General features: G+C 60.1%; 6 protein-coding genes and 1 non-coding gene across 7 annotated transcripts; 4 read left to right on the top strand and 3 right to left on the bottom strand.

Moving 5' to 3' along the window:
- Window positions 1–58: 58 nt before the first annotated feature.
- Window positions 59–1,051, bottom strand: VDAG_00870 (uncharacterized protein; the record flags this gene model as incomplete). Its single annotated transcript, XM_009649756.1, has 4 exons — window positions 59–431; window positions 486–813; window positions 868–936; window positions 1,024–1,051. The coding sequence occupies 4 exons, from the start codon at window positions 1,049–1,051 to the stop codon at window positions 59–61; spliced, it is 798 nt and encodes a 265-aa protein (XP_009648051.1).
- A 2,627-nt stretch (window positions 1,052–3,678) lies between these two features.
- On the top strand, window positions 3,679–3,760 carry VDAG_20065. Its single transcript has one exon. It is a non-coding gene; the product is annotated as a tRNA-Glu (tRNA).
- Window positions 3,761–4,236: 476 nt separating this feature from the next.
- VDAG_00869 (RINT-1 family protein) lies at window positions 4,237–7,803 on the top strand (the record flags this gene model as incomplete). Its single annotated transcript, XM_009649755.1, has 4 exons — window positions 4,237–5,122; window positions 5,300–7,221; window positions 7,276–7,325; window positions 7,375–7,803. Exons 1-4 carry the CDS (start codon window positions 5,091–5,093, stop codon window positions 7,801–7,803), a joined length of 2,433 nt encoding a protein of 810 aa, XP_009648050.1. The 5' UTR covers window positions 4,237–5,090.
- Window positions 7,804–8,017: 214 nt separating this feature from the next.
- On the bottom strand, window positions 8,018–8,935 carry VDAG_00868 (carrier protein YMC1; the record flags this gene model as incomplete). Its single annotated transcript, XM_009649754.1, has 1 exon — window positions 8,018–8,935. The coding sequence occupies one exon, from the start codon at window positions 8,933–8,935 to the stop codon at window positions 8,018–8,020; it is 918 nt and encodes a 305-aa protein (XP_009648049.1).
- Window positions 8,936–9,390: 455 nt separating this feature from the next.
- VDAG_00867 (uncharacterized protein) lies at window positions 9,391–12,063 on the bottom strand (the record flags this gene model as incomplete). Its single annotated transcript, XM_009649753.1, has 5 exons — window positions 9,391–10,079; window positions 10,150–11,088; window positions 11,148–11,511; window positions 11,559–11,899; window positions 11,953–12,063. 5 exons carry the CDS (start codon window positions 12,061–12,063, stop codon window positions 9,465–9,467), a joined length of 2,370 nt encoding a protein of 789 aa, XP_009648048.1. The 3' UTR covers window positions 9,391–9,464.
- Window positions 12,064–12,610: 547 nt separating this feature from the next.
- VDAG_00866 (uncharacterized protein) lies at window positions 12,611–14,417 on the top strand (the record flags this gene model as incomplete). The annotated part of the gene is made up of 2 exons (XM_009649752.1): window positions 12,611–13,971; window positions 14,027–14,417. 2 exons carry the CDS (start codon window positions 12,611–12,613, stop codon window positions 14,415–14,417), a joined length of 1,752 nt encoding a protein of 583 aa, XP_009648047.1.
- Window positions 14,418–15,178: 761 nt separating this feature from the next.
- VDAG_00865 (60S ribosomal protein L44) lies at window positions 15,179–18,155 on the top strand (the record flags this gene model as incomplete). The annotated part of the gene is made up of 6 exons (XM_009649751.1): window positions 15,179–15,403; window positions 15,986–16,577; window positions 16,703–17,410; window positions 17,479–17,821; window positions 17,908–18,027; window positions 18,116–18,155. The coding sequence occupies 6 exons, from the start codon at window positions 15,179–15,181 to the stop codon at window positions 18,153–18,155; spliced, it is 2,028 nt and encodes a 675-aa protein (XP_009648046.1).
- Window positions 18,156–18,213: the final 58 nt, after the last annotated feature.

Here is an 18,213-nt window from a genome sequence, read left to right as displayed (position 1 = left end):
CCTCGGTTGCCCCATGTACATCATTTCCGTGTCTGCCTGGCGCCGCGGAGCACCCAGCTTAGTCCACCATCTGGCTCAGCACGCGGATCGAGAGGATCATGACGAGCAGGCCGATGGTGACGATGATGAGCTGTGCAAAGCTGAACCAGCCGAGCACCATGGCGCTCGTGCCGACGGCTGACCGGACGGCTCCGTTTCCAAAGTCTTGCGCTATGACCGAAGCGGCGACTGACGCGGTGTGCTGCCACAGGACGGAGACGAGTACGAAGATGGAGGCGATGAAGATGATGGCCAGAGAGATTTGCGAGACGGGACGGGACGGGAAGGGCTTGACTTCGCGGTCGGAACCCTCCGAGTCCTCCTCTTCGTGCCAGCCGGGGAAGGTGGCGAGAAGGAGGAAACAGATGAAGGCAAAGATGATGGCGATGATGCTGCAGAGATGGTTAGATAGTGCACTGGCGAGAGAACAAGAGCGGCTTGCTTACATCAGGTAGGGGAACACGACCATGTCCTTGAACTCGCTAGCGAGCCAGATGAGGTTCAGCGGATCCTGGTCGACCGAGACCTCGTTGGCAAGAGACGTCGCATTGTTACTGCACAGCCAACTGCCACCATCGGGCGAGATGCAGATGCCAAAGTAGCCGACACGGGTAGCGAGGCGCGCGTCACCAGCAATGTTGCTGATGGCCGTGTGAACGTTGTAGTCGACCTGCGCCGTGTCGGGGCGGGCCTCGTAGTTCTCGTAGTAAATGGTCAGGAGGAAGATGTCAGGAATGAGCGGCGAAGAGGATGAGCAGCCCGCGAGAAGAAGCGCTGGAATCACCGTTAGCTGGTGACGTTTGGTCATGGAGGCGGGGCTGTACGTACAAAGCATAATGATAGCGATTGCTATCAAGATCATCAACACGTGGTGGTAACCGAGAAACGGTATGAACCCTGGGAAGAGAGAATGCGTCAGTCAGCCGGTTCGCAGAGGTGAGGAATGCCATGCTCTCGCGTGGCACAGGTAGGATCACAACGTACGGTACCATCCCACTTGAAATTTTGCCATGGCGGCAATTTACGTGAACGCGCGGCTCGAGGAGGACCCCCCCCTTCTTTCCCTGATCGCTGAGCCCTCTCCCCGTTCTCCGTTCTGCGGAGCAACGGTCGGGTCTGGGTTGCGCGCAGTGCTGGCAGGACACTCAACTCGACAGCGAGATGAGCTTGACGGTGGGGGGGTTTGCCGATGGAAGCACGGTTCGTGGGGACGAAGCGACGTGGAATGCGGGTATCTCGTCGTCTGTCGTCTTTCGTAGACTGGAAGGGTTTGGTGTCGAAGAACGGGGCCGCGAGGAATTCGGAACGGCTCGGATCGACCTAGATGTAAGGGCGAAAGAATAGACTTGTCAGACCAAAAGAATGCACCGGTCCTTTGGGGCTCTGGAATGATGGATGGGATCTTTCTTTGTTCGGCTCTGGTATGGAGAAAAGGAAGAGAGGGTTTGGAATGGTGAAGTGAGGGTCGAGGGAATGGGAGGGTGTGACTTAGTTTTGCGTGGGTTGTCCGGAAAGGCGAGCTCGAGCACGGCTTGCGCGGGATGGCAGTGTTGAGTAGGTTGATGGATGCTAGTGGGCAAGAATCAAGATGGCTGGAGAAGAGGGTGGCACGTCTATGAGGTATCGGCGGATCGACATACGTGGTGCATCATGGTAGCTAGGCCAACCTCCCGTATTTACTTTGCTCCGGTTGTGGTTGGCCTGGAGACGGGGGTAAAGGTGGGGCGCCATCAGGGCTGTGACGTGGGATGTCCAGCGCGTTTCACTACGGGATCCACTGGTACCTGAGTACAGTACCTAGGTAGGCTTGCTAGGTACTCTCGATTTGGCAGGGGTCCGGCTGCGCGGTTCGGCTTGGGCACCAGGCTTGGAACCAGGCTTGGAACCAGGCTTGGAGCCAGGCTTGTAGCGCCAGGCTCTGGGGGACCAGGCCGCCCCATAGTGGTTGCGTTTGTGACCAGCAGCCGCGTGCCTGCATGCTCCCAATTCCGCTGGCCTCCACATCCGCGCCTACCGTTGGACCCTACCTGCCTGGTAGGTATGTACCTTAAGGTAAGGTACGTACGTATAGGTATCTAGGTCGGTACCTACCTTACCCATTATTTAGGCCTAGGAACATCGAAAACACTTTCCTCCCCCTCTGTCAACAGCACCCTGGGCGCCCGCTGACCCTGGCCGAGAACATAAGAGGAACCATCATCCATGGCCTCTTAAGCTTAATTCCCAGGTTTCCTTGCTTTCTCCCCTCAGACGCCTGGACGCCTGGACGCCTGGCGATGACCAACCCATTCCGAGCGGGGAGCTCGGGGCTTCATCAAATCGAGCATCATCGCCACTCGCTTCAGTCGTCACGACAACAAGCAGGATGCTGCCACCTTCCCTTCGTGTCTGCCATTCGGCTCTGGCAACCAAGCAGTCGTCGGCAGCCATTGGGCTTTCAGCTGCTGCCTAGCACTTGGCTGCAGGCGCGCAGGCTGTCCGAATTTACCAATAGATCAATCAAGCACCCATCCTTTTGCAACAAGCTGCCCTACAAGTATTCAACCTCGGTAGAGGTTCGCTCTCAATTCCGTTCTCATCATGTCCTCATTCAACGGTACCAGTATGGTCCCCGTACTCAATGCAGGCATCAAAGGGGCCTCTTCGATGTCTCGAACCATGACACCACCCGTCTGAAACATGCCTACGCCGCCTTTCGAGATGTTCAGAAGCCCGCCTTTATCTTTGGTAAAGATGCTCTCTCGACACGCGTCAACCCACTCGAGTCTGATGTCGAGCGAGTTGAGCTTGCCGAATTCCTTGTTCCGCGTAATCTGGGGATCGCGCCAATGTACCATCTTGTAGAGTTGGTGCTTGCCATCGAAGAAGTCGACCTCTATGACAACTTGAATTTGGTGGTTCTCAAGAGGTACCCTGTATCACTGCTCTGCCGAGGCGACTTGGAACCCATCTATGGCCAATGGTTCGAGGAGATATTCGACAGGTTTCAAGTGCCGATATGCCCCGAAAGTACGCAACTGCAAAAGCATACCTTGGCGGCTTCGTGAGTAGCGTAGAGATGAACACGACTGGTCATGTAGCCGACAGCCGTTGTGATGCGCATGTTTGAGCGGCGGCAGGATTCAAGGATATTGATGACTCGATCAAATGCCATTAAAATAGGCGAGCCCGTGTACATGCAATGTTGCTATGCATTGGCGTAGGGCCCGGAAGTCTGTGCTGCCGTGACATGATCTTCGCGAGATGCCCGAAACATGCTTTCGTCGAGATTGAACTTGTGTGTTATCGACATGTCATCGAGTCCTCACTTTGGGGGGCCACCATAGCGGGGGCCAGCCTGGTCATTCGATACAGTATGCAGGCATGAGCCTATAAAGCTTGGGAGACTGTAGGTCATGACGGCCTCCTCTGCAATTTCGATTCCTTGCTGAAATGACCTGCAGACTGAACTAGCTACCTTTTGATGATTCGTCGTCTTGGATTCGCAGCAGCAGCCTTCAAAGAGGAGCTTTCCCCGGCCGGGAGAAACGGTACACTAAGTGGCTGGCCTGTACAAGTAGCACAATGGATGTCAGCCTGCACATCCTAGGGCAATGTAGGGAATATGAGTCATGCTATGACCCCTGCTTCCAACAACCATCCGAACTGGTGTATCGGTTAACATTTGTCGCTTTCATTCGAGAGTGCCGACAGGCGCAGGGTTCGACTCCCTGGTTCGGAATCTTTTTGTGTTTTGTCCCTTCTGTTTGGCACTGATTCTTTTGCAACTCCAAGTCCGAGGCATCTACAATTATAATTCTCTTGAGGCAACTGGGATCTGCGATGCCCTTTGAGCCATAGTCTTGCCCCATGGTGCGTGAAGCGTATGATGCGTTCCTCTGGCCGAGGAGGTAGTTGGCGAACCCTGCCAACCTGCCAATCGAGATCCACGACAAGTTATGTCTTCTGAAGTAAACACTTGTATGAGCTGGATCACTTGTCCACAGGCTAGCAAACAGTCAAATCTCCGACAAGCAGTACCTATCTCATGGCAAGGAACACCCGTTTTAGCGGCCTTTCTCCTGGCCTCACATCCTCTGTTCTCCTTTTTAATTGATTTCGGTTGCGAATCTTTTGGTTCACACGTTCGACAACATTGATGGTTTCCAGAGACCGTGTGCTTATGGTGTCATGCCGAGTTTAGCTGTCCCGGGACTCAATGAAACCGAATTTTGAGGTAGTCAATCTACCTTAAGGTACCTTGACCTTGTGGCAGGACACCCACACCGGTTGGTCCTGGTGTTCCCTGGCCACCCGTCTATCGTTCTGCTGACAATGAGTCGCGACTTACACATACAGAACGACACCAGCCTGCGGAGAATCCAGACAATGAGCAGGCAAACCTCGGGCAAGTGGTGCCTGCCTTGTGGCAGGGAAAATGATGAGCATAGACAGATTTCCTCACCTCGCTGTCTTTGACGACGCCAACTGTCGTCTGCGCACCAGATATTTCGTTAATACGTCTTCCTCGACCACAGCCTCTGCCTGACTTGGCACACACTCATTACGCACCCAAGCTGCAACACCGTCAATGAATGTCGGATCTCCTCCCTTCATAATGTGGTCAGGACCCTCGACTCCACAGACGTTTGACTCCTTCGGCGCAGCCACCGGGCTTGCTTTACACGAATCCATGCAGAACAATCAAAGCACGACCAGTCACTCGAAAGCACACATCTTCCGACAATACGTCGTCCCTGTGATCCTCTGCGTTGGCGTCATCAGCACGATGGTACACAACATCTAGGCAATGGTGGAAGGCGTCGGCAGACCGGGTAGTGGGGGTTGCTGCTGCAATTGTTCGGCGCCGACATGAAGGAGCATGCCGGCTGGCGCATCGCGAACATGGCATTCAAAGATCGAGGCATCACTGGGTACCAAGCTGGGATCAATCGCAGGACTTGTATGGGGAGATGCACGTCCTTGGATACGCAGTGGAGCAGTTGACAATACTTAATCAGTATCCTTCTGTTTCCGTGTCTGCACTATCGACAGTCTTTGTGAAGTAATTGATGAAAGGTTACGACCTTGTTGCTTGTCATGTGTAGGTATTGTCATTAGACCTGGCCCGAGAGGCCATGCCCGGCTGCGGATCAATGGGAGACCCGCCTTTCCCCACCTGGCAGTCAAACCACCATCGTCATCCCTCCACGTCAAGCTTTAGCTCCAGCACAGCACACATACACACACACACACACACACATACCGACGCACTCACCAGAGGCCCAGCAAGCATGGCCGCGTCAATAAAGCAACAACCCCTGAAGGGGGCGCAAGGGCTCGACATTCGTGTTGAAGACTACCTCGACGACAAGCTCCAATCCACTACCGACTTGGAGAGCCTCGAAACCCTGCTGGCCAACGTCGAAACCCAGCGCAGCCAGCTCCAGGCACAGCTCGACAATGCTGTCAAGCAGCTCGACGAAGCTCGCTTCACGTCCCGCGACCGCCAGACCTCCCTCGAGACGCGCATCCAAGACTTTCAGGAGCTTCAGCACAGCATCGACATCCGCGTCAAGGTGGCCGCCGCATCGGATGCACCCAACCAGGCGATCGCCCGCCTGCAGGAGCCCATGAAGAAGCTGCGCACCGTCGAGCTGGCGCAAAAATATCTCGTCCTCCTGCAAGATGTTGACGCCCTGCGCAAGGAGGCCCGGTCGCATCTGCCAGAAAGCCCAAAGGCGGCGCTCGAGCCGTATGCGCAGCTCAAGCAGCTGTCGGTGCGCCTGGCCGAGCTGTCTGGCATCGCAGACGACGCGGCAGTGCACCTCGTCAACTACGTCGAGACGGTCACCGAGACACTGTGGGAAGAGATGAAGAAGACCATGTCGGCCGAGCTGGACGCCATCCTGGCGAAGAGGTCCTGGCCGATGGGCGTGGAGCCCAGCGCTGAGATGGATGACGAGTGGCTGCAGGGCTTTGAAAAGTTGATCGACCTTCAGATCCCCGAGGTCGTGTACAGCACGGAAACTGTGACGTTGCTGCCCTTTGACGTCATGTGCAAGATGTTCATCTCCGAGTTCCGATACCACTTTATGAGCGACAAGCCGACAAGCAAGCCCGAGGCTCTGGGAACGCACTGCTTCCCGTGGTTCCTGGCGACGATTGAGAAGTGGGAGGATTTCTTCCGGGACAACCTGGGCCACATGCTTGCCGCCAAGCTGAAGGACACGCCGGCGGCAAACAACACGGTCTACATCGACCCGGTGTGCGCCCTCGTCACGACAATGCTACCTGTTCTTCGGGAAAAGGTTCACACTGTTGTGGCCGACGCTGTCAACGTGCCTACCTTCCTGAGCAGCCTGATCGGCCAACTCATGACGTTTGATGACAACATTCGCGCCAGGTTCAGCTATGACGGAGGCAACTCGGAGGACGGATGGGCTGGCTTGACCACCGAGGTCCTGGACCAGTATTTCGAGCCCTGGTTCGTGGCAGAGAAGGAATTTGCATTGGAGCGATTCCAGGCCATCATGGCTGCGCCAGATGCCCGAAACATCGACTACGACTACACAGGCAGCGGAAAGACGAAACCGACCCATGGCGCGACCCGCGTCACTGATCTGCTGCGATCCATTACCGCGCAGTACGAGCGGGCCAGGAACTTCAAGCACAAAATGCGCTTCCTCATCGGCATACAGCTCGACATCCTCGACGACTTTCACGATCGGCTCAGGGGGTCGCTTGAAGCCTACCAATCCATCACATCCGCCGTGGGCAGGACGCTGCATGGCGTGACCAAGGAGCAGCTGGCAGCGCTGGAGGGAACGGGAGCTCTCGAGACCCTGTGCAAGGTGTACGGCAGCTCCGACCATGTTGTCAACACGCTGAAGGACTGGAGCAACGAGGACTTTTTCGTCACGTTGTGGGACGAACTCCAGACGCGGGCGAAACCCGGCAACGAGCCTGCTGAGATTGCTGGCGACATGAGCTATGAGGAGGTCAAGGACCGAACCTCGACGGCCGTCGGATCGGACAACGGGGACGGCATCTTGTTCGATGAAACGATAGCCGCCTATGCGTTGAGGAGAAAGGCAGCGCAGGACTTCCTCGTCGGGGCCTTGTCCAAGTCTCACAATGATGCCCTCAAAGCATACTCGACGAAGGTGCAGTGGACGACAATCAGCGATAATGGCGCCGAGGGTAGGTCACCTGTGCTGTGCCTAGCACCAAGAGCGAAGACTGACCTTTTGCCAGTGGATTCCTTCCAGCTTGCCATCACAGCCGAGCTCGACGAACCCCTTCGTGTCAGTGACAGAAGCCTACTTCCACGATGTGCTTGCCTCTTGCTGACAGTCTCAGATTCTCCGTCAAAACCTCGACTTTCTCGTCAAAGCTCTCAGCACAGCCGCGTTTCGACGCACGTGGCGCGCAGCCCTCGATAAGCTGCAGGACTTCCTCTGGGGCGAGGTGCTCATGCGGCAGACGTTCACAGCGCTCGGCGCGGCGCAGTTTCTGCGGGACCTCAACGCCATCCTGTCGCTCGTCGACCGGTACATCCCCAACGGCGTGGGCCCGCTGGGCAGCCTGCATGACGCGCTGCGGCTGCTCAACCTGCCGGTCGAGGCGAAGTCTGGCGGCGGCGTGTCGCTCAAGGTGGCGACTGACCGCATCTTCACAGACAATACGGAGGCGAAGAAGATGCTGGAGGCGCTCGAGATTGACTCGCTGACGCCCGCGAACGCGAGACACATTTTGCAGCGGCGGCTGGAGACGAATGAATAGTGTCCGCCTTTTGAACAAATTGAAGAAGAAAAAAAACTGGCATCCATGTTGAATATGTACGCTCGCCATCTGTATGACAGCCCTCAGGACGTGACCGCGTCCGTCTTTCTAAAAGAACATGGTAAACGCCCCGTGTGATGATTCTTCTTCTGTCCGGCACCTCCCCCGCCATCGCTTGATCCTTCCCTTCGCCTCCAGGGTAGCGGTGGCATGGCTAGTTGATGAGGCGCATCGTCAGCTCGACCGTCGCAAAGGTCGCGGCGCTCACAGGCATGGCCCTCAGCAGGGTGGGGGCGATGCCCTTCCAGAAGCCGCGCAGGCCCTCGGCGCGGTACGTCTGGGCGAAGCAGTCGCGCATGGTGGCGTAGCGCTGGGCGGGGCCAAAGCCGTCGGTCTGCATCTTGCTCTTGACAACGTCGAACGGGTAGCTGCCGAGCCAGAGGGCCTCGCCGGCGAGGCCGCCGTAGAGGGCGACCTTCCAGCTGGGGATGTCCTTGCGGGCGACGGCGTTGCGGGCGGCGTCGGCGTTCATCATGTACTCGAAGGACAGGAACCACATGCCGTAGGCCTGGGCCTCGCGCAGCAGGGTGACGGCCTGGCCGCGGTAGAGGCCGCGCAGGACGCCGGCGTGGGCGGCCAGGGCGCGGACGCAGTCGAGGGGCCCGGCGTAGAGGCGGGCGGCGCCGTGGGGCTGCGTCTGCAGGCGGATGCGTACGTGCTCGATGGGGCCGGAGAGGGGCGCGTTGGCGAGGCCGGCCAAGGCGCCGGCGGCGTAGTACTGGGCGTACGACAGCGGGCGGCCGGCGTTGCGCGCCTCGAGGTGGCGGCGCGCCTGGTGGAAGGCGCCGAACTGGATCGACACGCAGGCGCCGATGCCGACGAGCGGCGTCAGCGTGCCCTTGTAGAAGGCGAGCGGGCCCTCGTTCCTGTAGATGGCCGTCGCCGCCTCGAGGGCCGACGTGTGCGCCGTCGACGTCTGGAGGCGGACCTTGACGATGTCGAAGGGCTGCCCGACGAGGACCTGCGTGATGCCGCCCGCGGCGCCGGAGAAGAGATCCTTGGCCGTCTGCAGAGCGCCGCCCTCGGGCTCGGGAGCCCGGTGCAGCTCGACGTCGTTCGCGGCCGTCGCCATGGTCGCTTTGTTCGTGGTCTGGTCGATTCGATTCGATCAAGCGCGTGCTCGGCCCTGGCGAACCCCTCCCCAACGTGCTCGGGCGGGCGGTCAGAGGTCGTCGAAAGCGAGACGCACGGGGGAAAGTCCCAGGCGATGGTTCGCTGGTCTGATGGCTGCAGAAGGGTCGGGAAGCGGGAAGCGGGAAGCAGAGGGAGGAGCTCAATTGACGTCGACGTGTCACGATTGATCTTTTTCCTGGGGGTTTTGCATGTTGGTGAGAAGGTGTGAATCAAGTGGCCGGAATCGGGGTTCCTTATCTTTTGGAGCAGCACAACTGTGGTTACCTTCGGTGTTGGGCCGTGGCGCATGGTGGGGGTTTGCGATCCACGAATGCTATTGCGTGCTGGCGCTAGCGGAGCCACGAGCTGAGGAGCTGCTCGACACCATGTCTTGCTTTTAATTCATTGCTTTCAATTCATCGACGGCAGATCAGTGGCACGGCTCGATGGGAGCTACTGTCATCATTGTATCACCCTCATGAACAGCTTCAATACCGCCGGACCCCCTTCTTCTCGCCCGCCGCCTGCTCCTGGGCCTCGGCATGCATCGCAATGGCCTCCTTGAGCTTGCCAATGACCTCTGGCTGGTTGCTGAACGCCGTCTGCAGAACCTCCTCGAGCTCCTTCTCGACCTTGCCAATGGGCTTGACGCCAGCCTTCCTCGCCTTGGCATCCATCGTGAGGCCACCCCACCGCTGCGTGAATGCCACGATCGACTGCCGCAGAAGCTCGTCGAGCTGCTCGTTCATGTCCTCCACCGTCAGCGACCCAGCCGTGACCGCGGGCGGCGCCGCCTTGGCCGACGACGACCAGAAGGAGGAGCCCACAGACCCGACGCCGCCAATGATGCTGCCGAAGAAGCTGACCCAGTTCTGCGGGCTGAGCGTGTTCCAGATCTGGCCAAAGTGCTGGAGCGCGGCGCCGTCGCCGCGAATGTCGCCAATCTCGAGCGAGAGCAACTCGTTCTTGATGATGAGGAGATTCTTGATCATGAAGAGGTCGGCGTCGGTCCCGTTCTTGATGTACTTGATGCGCGCCTCGGCCCGCTGCAGCACCTTGACCGATTCACGCACAATGTTGAACACGACGCGGTTGTTCTTTTGCTGCGACGTGTTAGCGTCTCCTCGAGCGATGCAACCAAAAAAAAAATGAAAAAAAAAAAATGATACGTACACTGCGCTCCTTGGGCATCGTCTGGTCGTACATGGCCAGAAGCCCCATGGCCTTGGTGACGGCGGCGTAGGCATTGGACGCGGACACGCCGTCCACGACGGGCTTGATCTTCAGTCCCTCGTCGTCGAGCGCCATCTTTGTAATGGTCTTGGTCGTCTCGGCATTGAACATGTCGTCGGTGAAGACCCAGAGATGTTCCGTCAGGATCCTGGCGCTCAGCTCCCTGCACTGCTGGGAGAATGGCGACTCCTCCTCGTCGTAGTCCAAGACGAGATACTCGTTCATCAGCCAGGCCACAATGTTGCACACTGTGCGCAGCTCCTCCGTCTTGAGCGCGGCGCATAGGTTGGCGGAGAGGATCGCAATGTTGGCCGGGTTCACGGCGCCCTTGGAGGCCGACTTGAGAGCCTGGTACGCCGACGCGGGATCAGAGCTCCACTGCAGATCCAAGCCAAAGATTCGGTGTACGAGGCTGTTCTCGTTGTACGCCCTCTCAAACGTCTGTTTAAGGTAGTTTCGACACCCCGTCTCCACCGAGAGGTCCTTTCGCTCCCTCGCGAATTCTGCCACGTCCTTGTCCGTCATGGGCTTCAAATCGTCGTTGCGGACTGCCAAGTAGGTCGAGAACAGATTGTTCGCCGTGTTGACGTAAATGTCGTGCGCCGTGCCCGAGAGTGGCTGCCCGTACTCATCAAAGACGTTGCGCATGACCTTGTGGATGTTGGGCAGCAGAGAATAGGTATCGGCGATCATCTCAGCAAAGCGGCCGTACGCAAGAGCATGGCGGGTAGCCTCGGACTTGGACGCCGCGATGGGTTTGGCGATTTCGTCGGAGATGTTCTTGAGCCGGTTGCTGAGACCGACCTCGAGCAGATGGAGCGCTTTCGTGAGCTGGGATTCGTATCGTGCGAGGTAAGAGTCGGCGTCGCGGTATGTAGGCTTTTCCCCCCACCCCGAGTGTTAGCATGCTGGCACTTGAGGCATGCTGTGGAACATACGTGTTTGGTCATAAAGTCGATGCATGAGTTGAGATTGTCCAACACCTCGCCGAACACGGCGTCCTCGACCAAGCGACCGGCGCCAGGCGCGTTGAGCCTCCGCGTGACATTGTCCAGGTACGTATAAAAGTACAGATCGGTGCCGACCTCGTCTGCGAGCTTTTGGAGACGCTTCTGCTCATCGATGAGGTCCTCGCACTGCGACTGGAAAGAGGTGGTCTGGGTCTCGACCGCCTGGAACGAATTGGAGAGCGTCGTCAGGAGGTCGAGGGACGCGTTCGTGTCGACAATGAGGGCGTCGAGGTGGCGCTCGGTCAGCTCCAGCTGGTCTTTGTAGATGCTTTCAACATGGTCAGCCGGGCTTCTGTGGGAGGGACGGAAGGTTAGGAGGGACGGAAGGTTGGCTCATACAGGTACTCATGCTGGCTGGCCTCGAGCAGCTGGTCGTTGTATTGATCGAGAACAGGCCGCCGCGGGACTGGCATGTTGTCGACATTGGCCGCAAGCCAGTTGTCGACATTGGCTGCAATCATCAGTGCCTCGAGGCTCTTGTCTTTCCTCCTCTTGCGGTCCTCCCTCTTCTTGTGCGCGTCCTTGGCGAGCTGGGCGCGAACGACGTGGTAAAAGTCGGAGTAGGACTTTGCACGGCGAGCCAGCGCCGGCTCTGGCGGGTCATTGTTGTCTTGGGGGTCTTCGAGGAGCAGGCTCAGCGGCTCTGGAGCTTCAGAGGGCTGTATCGTTCCCTGGGAGGACTGTTCAGAACGGGCAGTGTCGTGGTGAGGTGAGCGAGGGGGGAGAGACAAACGTTGGGCTGCTGGAGGAGGGACTCCTTGCGCCGGTGGCCAGCATTCTTGACGGTCGAGGCAGCAGTCTTGGCGACCTCGGGTACAAAGCTGTACCAGGAGTCGTCGTACATGTTGGCAGGTTCTGCAGCGCGGAATCGACGGCAAGCAAGGCGAAGGCGATGCGGTCCAGGTCGGTCATGACCTGCTTCGTCCGTCGACGTAGTGTCGGACCAGGTGTTCTTGTCGTGTTGGATCGTCCACTGTTGGTGGGGCGCTTGGGGCGCTTGGGGCGTTGAATCAGTGGGTGGTCCCCTGAGAGACCCGACGGCTCCCCATTGGACTGACAGCTCGAAAAATGGAGCATCCCGCCGTGGGGAGCTGCTTGGGCCCTGCAGGGATTCTAGTCGCGGACTGGATGGAGGCACGCGTCGGTCTTTTTTGGTACCTACCTACCTAGGTAGGCTTGCTAGGTACTTAGGCTGGCGAAAGAGAGAGCAGCTTTCTCGGATGACCTCACGACATTTTAGCCAAGAGGGGGTTCCTTCACCCAGCTACATCGTCCTCGCCATTACACAAACACCCATTCAACACACCAGAAATTGGCATCATTGTGAGGAGGTCCATCATCGAGAAATAGGCTCTTCTTTCGGCTGCCACATTGCCAATTCGTCGAACATCATGAGGGCCTACAGAAGTACCCTCCCAGCCTTGCGAGCAGCAGGGAGACCAGTCACCCGGACACGGCAAACATGGGCTCGTCACGCCAGCAACCGCTCTCGCCCCCATCCTCAAGAAGGAGGCAGCGTGAAAAGACTGGCTGGATTCCTGGCCATTTTTGCTCTGGGCGCTGGCGCCGGTGCCGCGTACTACTATCCCGTCCTGTTCCCCGGCACCGACGCCGAAGCAGTCAAGCCTGTCATCCCCAAGGCGCAGATCAAGTTTGAGAAGGAGCGGCAGCAGGCGACGTCCAAGGAGCACAACCGGGACATCATCAGCTCGCAGCACGCGCAGGTTCGCCAGAGCTGGGAGAACCCCGGCGTGTATGCTTGGGGCTCCAACTCGGGCAAGGTCGTCGACCAGCAGTCAAAGGAGACCTACGTCAAGCTCCCCAGGAGGATCCCTTACTTTGACGGAAAGCTTCTGCGGGACGTCAAGCTGACGCAGAAATTCGGCGTCGCCGTCACCGAGGAGGGCAACCTCGTGCAATGGGGTCTCGGCTTCTCCCAAGTCGACCCCAGCCCCGCCGAGACGCTCAAGGGCAAGAACCTCACCAAGATCGCCGTGTCGGACGACCGGATCCTCGCTCTGGCTTCCAACGGTGCAGTCTACGCCGTGCCGGCCTCGCTCGGCGACCAAGACACGGCTGAGAAGGCGCAGGCCCGGGCGCAGCAGTCGTCGTCGTCCTCCTCCTCCTCCTCGTCGTGGTTTTCGTTTTGGAGCTCGGGCGCGAGCGTCCTCGAACCCAGCACCATTCGAACCCTGACGCCGAGCGGCCTCTCCCGCGGTGAGAAGGTCGTCGACATCAGCAGCGGTCTGCAGCACGCTCTGCTCCTGACCTCCAAGGGCAGGGTCTTCTCCGTTGCCTCGAGCTTGTCCGGCTTCCCGTCCGTCGGGCAGATGGGGGTGCCCGGCCTCAGCTGGGCGACGCGTCCCGAAGGCGCGTTTGACCAGCCGCACGAGATCTTGGGGCTCAAGGGCTTCGAGGTTGTCAAGATTGCCACGGGCGACAAGCACTCGGTGGCGCTCGACAAGGACGGCAAGGTGTTCACGTTTGGCGACAACACGTTCGGCCAGCTGGGTCTCCAGTCCGAGTCGGGCTTCCAGAGCATCGACGTGCCGTCTCTGATGCCCGTGCCGCGCCTCTACGCCAACACGGGCCTCGTGCCGAGGGTGACGTCGATCGCCGCCGGCGGACTCAACTCGTTCTTCACCGTCGACGCCACGCCGCCGGCGTTCACGGGCGACGGCAAGACGGCGCGCACGACGGCCGACACGTGGGCCTGCGGCAGCGGCATCCTCGGCACGCTGGGCACGGGCAAGTGGACGCACGTGTCGTCGACGCCCGGTCAAAATCAAGAGCCTGTCGGGGCTCAGCGAGTACGACGAGGTCACGCACGAGGTGGTGCCGATCCGGCTGGCGGACATATCGGTGGGCAGCACGCACGCGGCGGCGACCATGGCCAACGTGACGTACACGGGCACGACGGCGCGGGGGTCGGACAACGACACCAACTGGGGCGCCGACGTGGTCTTCTGGGGCGGCAACGAGCACTACCAGCTGGGCACGGGCAAGCGGTCCAACGCCAACGCGCCGACGTACATCCGGCCGCTGCTCGACGGCGGGGCGGCGGGGGATTTCCACCGGTTCCAGCTGACGCCGCGCAAGACGGTCAGGCTCGGCGGGGACGGCAGGGGGCGCAAGGCCAGCGTCGAGCAGAGGGTCGCGTGCGGGCGCATGGTGACGGCCGTGTACTCGGCGGCGTAAGGACGACGTACTCGGCGGCGTAAGGACGATGTACTCGGCGGCGTAAGGACGATGTACTCGGCGGCGTAAGGACGACCGTGTACTCGGCGGCGCAAGGTTTCGCTCTTCTGACCATCATCTACGGGCGTGACCCGTGTGTACCATGTATTGCATGTATGATAGACGCTGTTAGGCGCAGGGCACGGTTGTGTCTCTTGGCTATGTCCTGACAGCAGACCCTAGGGGCAAAGGACGATAGGGGCACGGGGGCTGTTCTTTGATGGAGTCGTTCTTGAACCATATTCTGGGGGGCTGTCCAATCAAGCATCTCGACTTTTGCTCCAGTTGTGTGCGCGTGGCATGTACGTGATGGCCAGTGTACTGGCAACAAACGAGTACGAGTACTTGATGGGTGTGGGCGCAAAGGGCAAAGGTTTACCGCAGGCGAGTGCAACGCAGACGATCGATAGAGGCCACGGTAGGTTTTGGGACGAATGCATGGAAGCGTCTGCATACGACCCTAGGAAGTTTACCATGCTGTCGGAACCATGCTATGCTGTCGGATAAAATAAAAATAGAGGGTTGACATGCAGCGAGCTGAGGCGTCGATCTTGGGCGTCTCACGATCCGAAGCCTTCATGTACCTGCTACCCGGTACGATACAGGTACCTTGGGTGGCGGGCACGCTGTATGCAGCGCCTGGGCGATGGCCAGCACGCACGTCACCCAGGAGGGCCAGTGGCAAGCAGTGCAGGCTCAGAGGCAGTCAAGTGAGTGCAGCCATGCAGCCATGCAGCGTTCCAGGCGCTCGGGACGTGGTGGCCCGGCTCTTCAGGGGCCTCGTCTGGTGGACCGCCGCTGTGGGATCGCAGGTGCCGCTGTGGGATCGCACTGTGGGATCGCAGGCGCCGCTGTGGGATCCGCGAGGCGCCCCTGCCCCTGCCCCCGCCCCGGCCCCTGCCCTCGCCCTCGCCCTCGCCCTCGCCCTCGCCCCCGTGCACACGGACGTGGGCACGCCAAGATGACATCGCGCCCAATCTGGGTTTGCTGCCCCGATCAATGTGCCCATCTCCGAACGCTGGAGCTTGTGTTATTTCCAATCATCCTCCGCCTCCGCCTCCGCCTCCGCCCCCCATGTCCTTACGTACGTATGTCCCTGCGACAAGTTTTCTACCCCTGGACCCGGACCTGGACTTCAACCTGGCCAGACAAAGAGCGAGACAGCGTCCTGGGGGAGCGCGAGGCAGCCTGGGGAGCCAACGACCTGAACGTGGCGAGATCATCTTGCATCGATCCCTCCGCAACGCAGCCTTCATTGAGAGTCTTCTCCCTCTGGGATCAACCTTCACACGCCCGCCGCGGCATCTCTCGTCACAGCACGTGCCCCTTGGAGATCCTCTGACACTCCTCCGCCTCGCCAGCCTTTCGAAACTCGGCACTGTTCCTGGCGGCCCCCGAGCCTTGCGATCGACATTGATTTACATTGTCGCTTCTCGATCTCGCGTTGACCCGTTCTATCTGCACGACCCGTTCTATCTGCACGTCCCGACCTAGTCCATCCTTTGTGTCTCACGCCACTCGACGACCAGCTTCCCCCTCAGCCTTGCCGCCAACGAACCCAAGTTCCCGCCACCCCTTCCGCCGCAACCATCCGACGCTTCCCTCGACTACTCCTCAACCGGCGGCGACCCGGCAGCCTCTGCCTCTGCCTCTGCCTCTGCCTCTGCCTCTGCCTCCCTCCCACAGCGCCCATCACCACCCCGCGCGCCGCCACCATGGAGATCCCCAAGTTCCGCCGCAAGCCCAAGGCGCCCACCATAGCCACCGACCCCAAAACCCTCACCCTCACCGTCCCCGACGCCGCCGAACCCTCCCCGACGAGCAACGCCATCCCCCTCGCCGTCTCGGCGACAACTCCCGGCAAGCAGGGCAGCTTTCGCAAGAGCGCCCTGCGACACCTTCGCTCCTCGGCCAAGCGCGCCCGATCCCCAGCGCCGCCGCCGCCGCCGCCGCCGCCAGCCTCCTCCTCGCCCCCTCCGACCTTGGCTTCGACCCGTGATGGCCTCGCCGACGCCATGCCTGCGTCACCTGTCTCCCTGCGGCACCGCGACGGACTGCTGGCGGAGTCGCCGGAGAGGAGCAAGCTGAGGATGCCTTCGTTCCTCGACTTGTCGCAAGAAGGTACTGCTCCAAAAAAATCTGCTTCCCAACGGCAAAATCTCAATGGCAAAATCTCTTATTCAATGGCAAATCTCAATGGCCAATCTCAATGGCCAATCTCAATGGCAACGCTGACATGCACCCAGGCATCCACTCGAAATTCCAGGATCTCACTTGGACCGAACGCAACCGCCTGCACAACGCCATGGCCCAGGAGGCCGCCACGAATCCCGACTCGACCTACCGATATGCCGTCCATAAGCAGGTCGACATGCGCCGCGGCGTCATGGACCGCTACTGCAACATCAAGCCCTACAACCGCAACCGCGTGCGCCTGCGCGTCCCCGACGGCACCCTCGACTACGTCAACGCCTCGGCCGTCGTCCTGCCCTCGCCGCGCAGAAGCCTCGGGTCGCCCGCCCCGGCCCCGGCCCCGGCCTCGGCCCCGGCCCCGCTGCGCTACATCGCCATGCAGGGACCCGTCGAGAACTCGGTCGACTCCGTCTGGCGCATGGTCGCCGAGCAGTTCGACTCGCCCGTTGTCATTGTCCAGCTGACGACCATGTTCGAGAACGGCGCCATCAAGTGCTACCCGTACTTCCCCATGTCCGCCGAGGACGAGCCCTGGATTCTCAACGAGGACGACGCCTGGGACGACGGCTGGGGCGCCGAGCTGCGCTTCGACTCGATGGAGACGCTCGAGGACGGCGCCATTGAGCTGCGCAAGCTCATCCTGCGCGTCGCGCCGCCGCCGCCCCCTGCCGCCCTCGCCCCTGACGCCGGTGTCGACGCCGACGACGCCGACATTGAAGTGACGCAGACGGGCCTCGCCGGCGCCCGAGCCCACGGAGCAGGTCATCTGGCACTTTCTCTACACGCGCTGGCCGGACTTTGGCGCGCCCGCCCTCGAAGACCTCGGCAGCTTTCCTCACCATCATGCGCCTCTCGCGCGACTACACACCGGCGGCAGCAGTCGGCAGCAGCAGCAGCAACAGCAACAACCTCTCGGACACGGACTCGACGTCAGCAGCCCCATCCGGCCCGCCCCCGCGCATCGTCCACTGCAGCGCCGGCGTGGGCCGCACGGGCACCTTCATCACGCTCGAGCACCTCATGCGCGAGCTCGACGCCGGTCTCCTCGAAGCCTACCCGGCCGCGGCGCCCGACCTCATCCACGCGACGGTCGAGGCCCTCCGCGAGCAGCGGCCCAGCATGGTCCAGGCGCCGCCGCAGTTCCTCTTCCTCTACAGCGTGCTGCGGCGCATGTGGCTCGAGCGGGCCCGCCGGCGCTCGCGGCGGCCGAGGGGGGCGCGCGCGCTGGTGCTGAGCGAAATACTGACGAACTGGGCAGCACGCCCGTCTTCTACAAAAAGGCCAAGACGACGAAGAAGGTCATCCTGCGGGTGGAATGTGTTAAGTGCAAGACCAAGCTGCAGCTGGCGCTGAAGCGCTGCAAGCACTTCGAGCTTGGGTACGGCCACCTCCTTCCCTTTCCGCTCCGTTTCCACGAAGCACGAGACATCGATGCGCGAACACGGCTAACATGCTTGGATTTACAGTGGCGACAAGAAGACGAAGGGTGCGGCTCTGGTGTTCTAAATGCATTGTGGTTGTGGTCAACCGATTTCATGGCTGCTTTCCTACACGGCACGGCAAA

Source organism: Verticillium dahliae, genomic scaffold (genome assembly GCF_000150675.1).
Source record: "Verticillium dahliae VdLs.17 supercont1.2 genomic scaffold, whole genome shotgun sequence".
In the NCBI taxonomy this organism is placed as follows: Eukaryota; Fungi; Ascomycota; class Sordariomycetes; order Glomerellales; family Plectosphaerellaceae; genus Verticillium; species Verticillium dahliae.
This window is presented reverse-complemented; position numbering and strand designations above follow the sequence as displayed.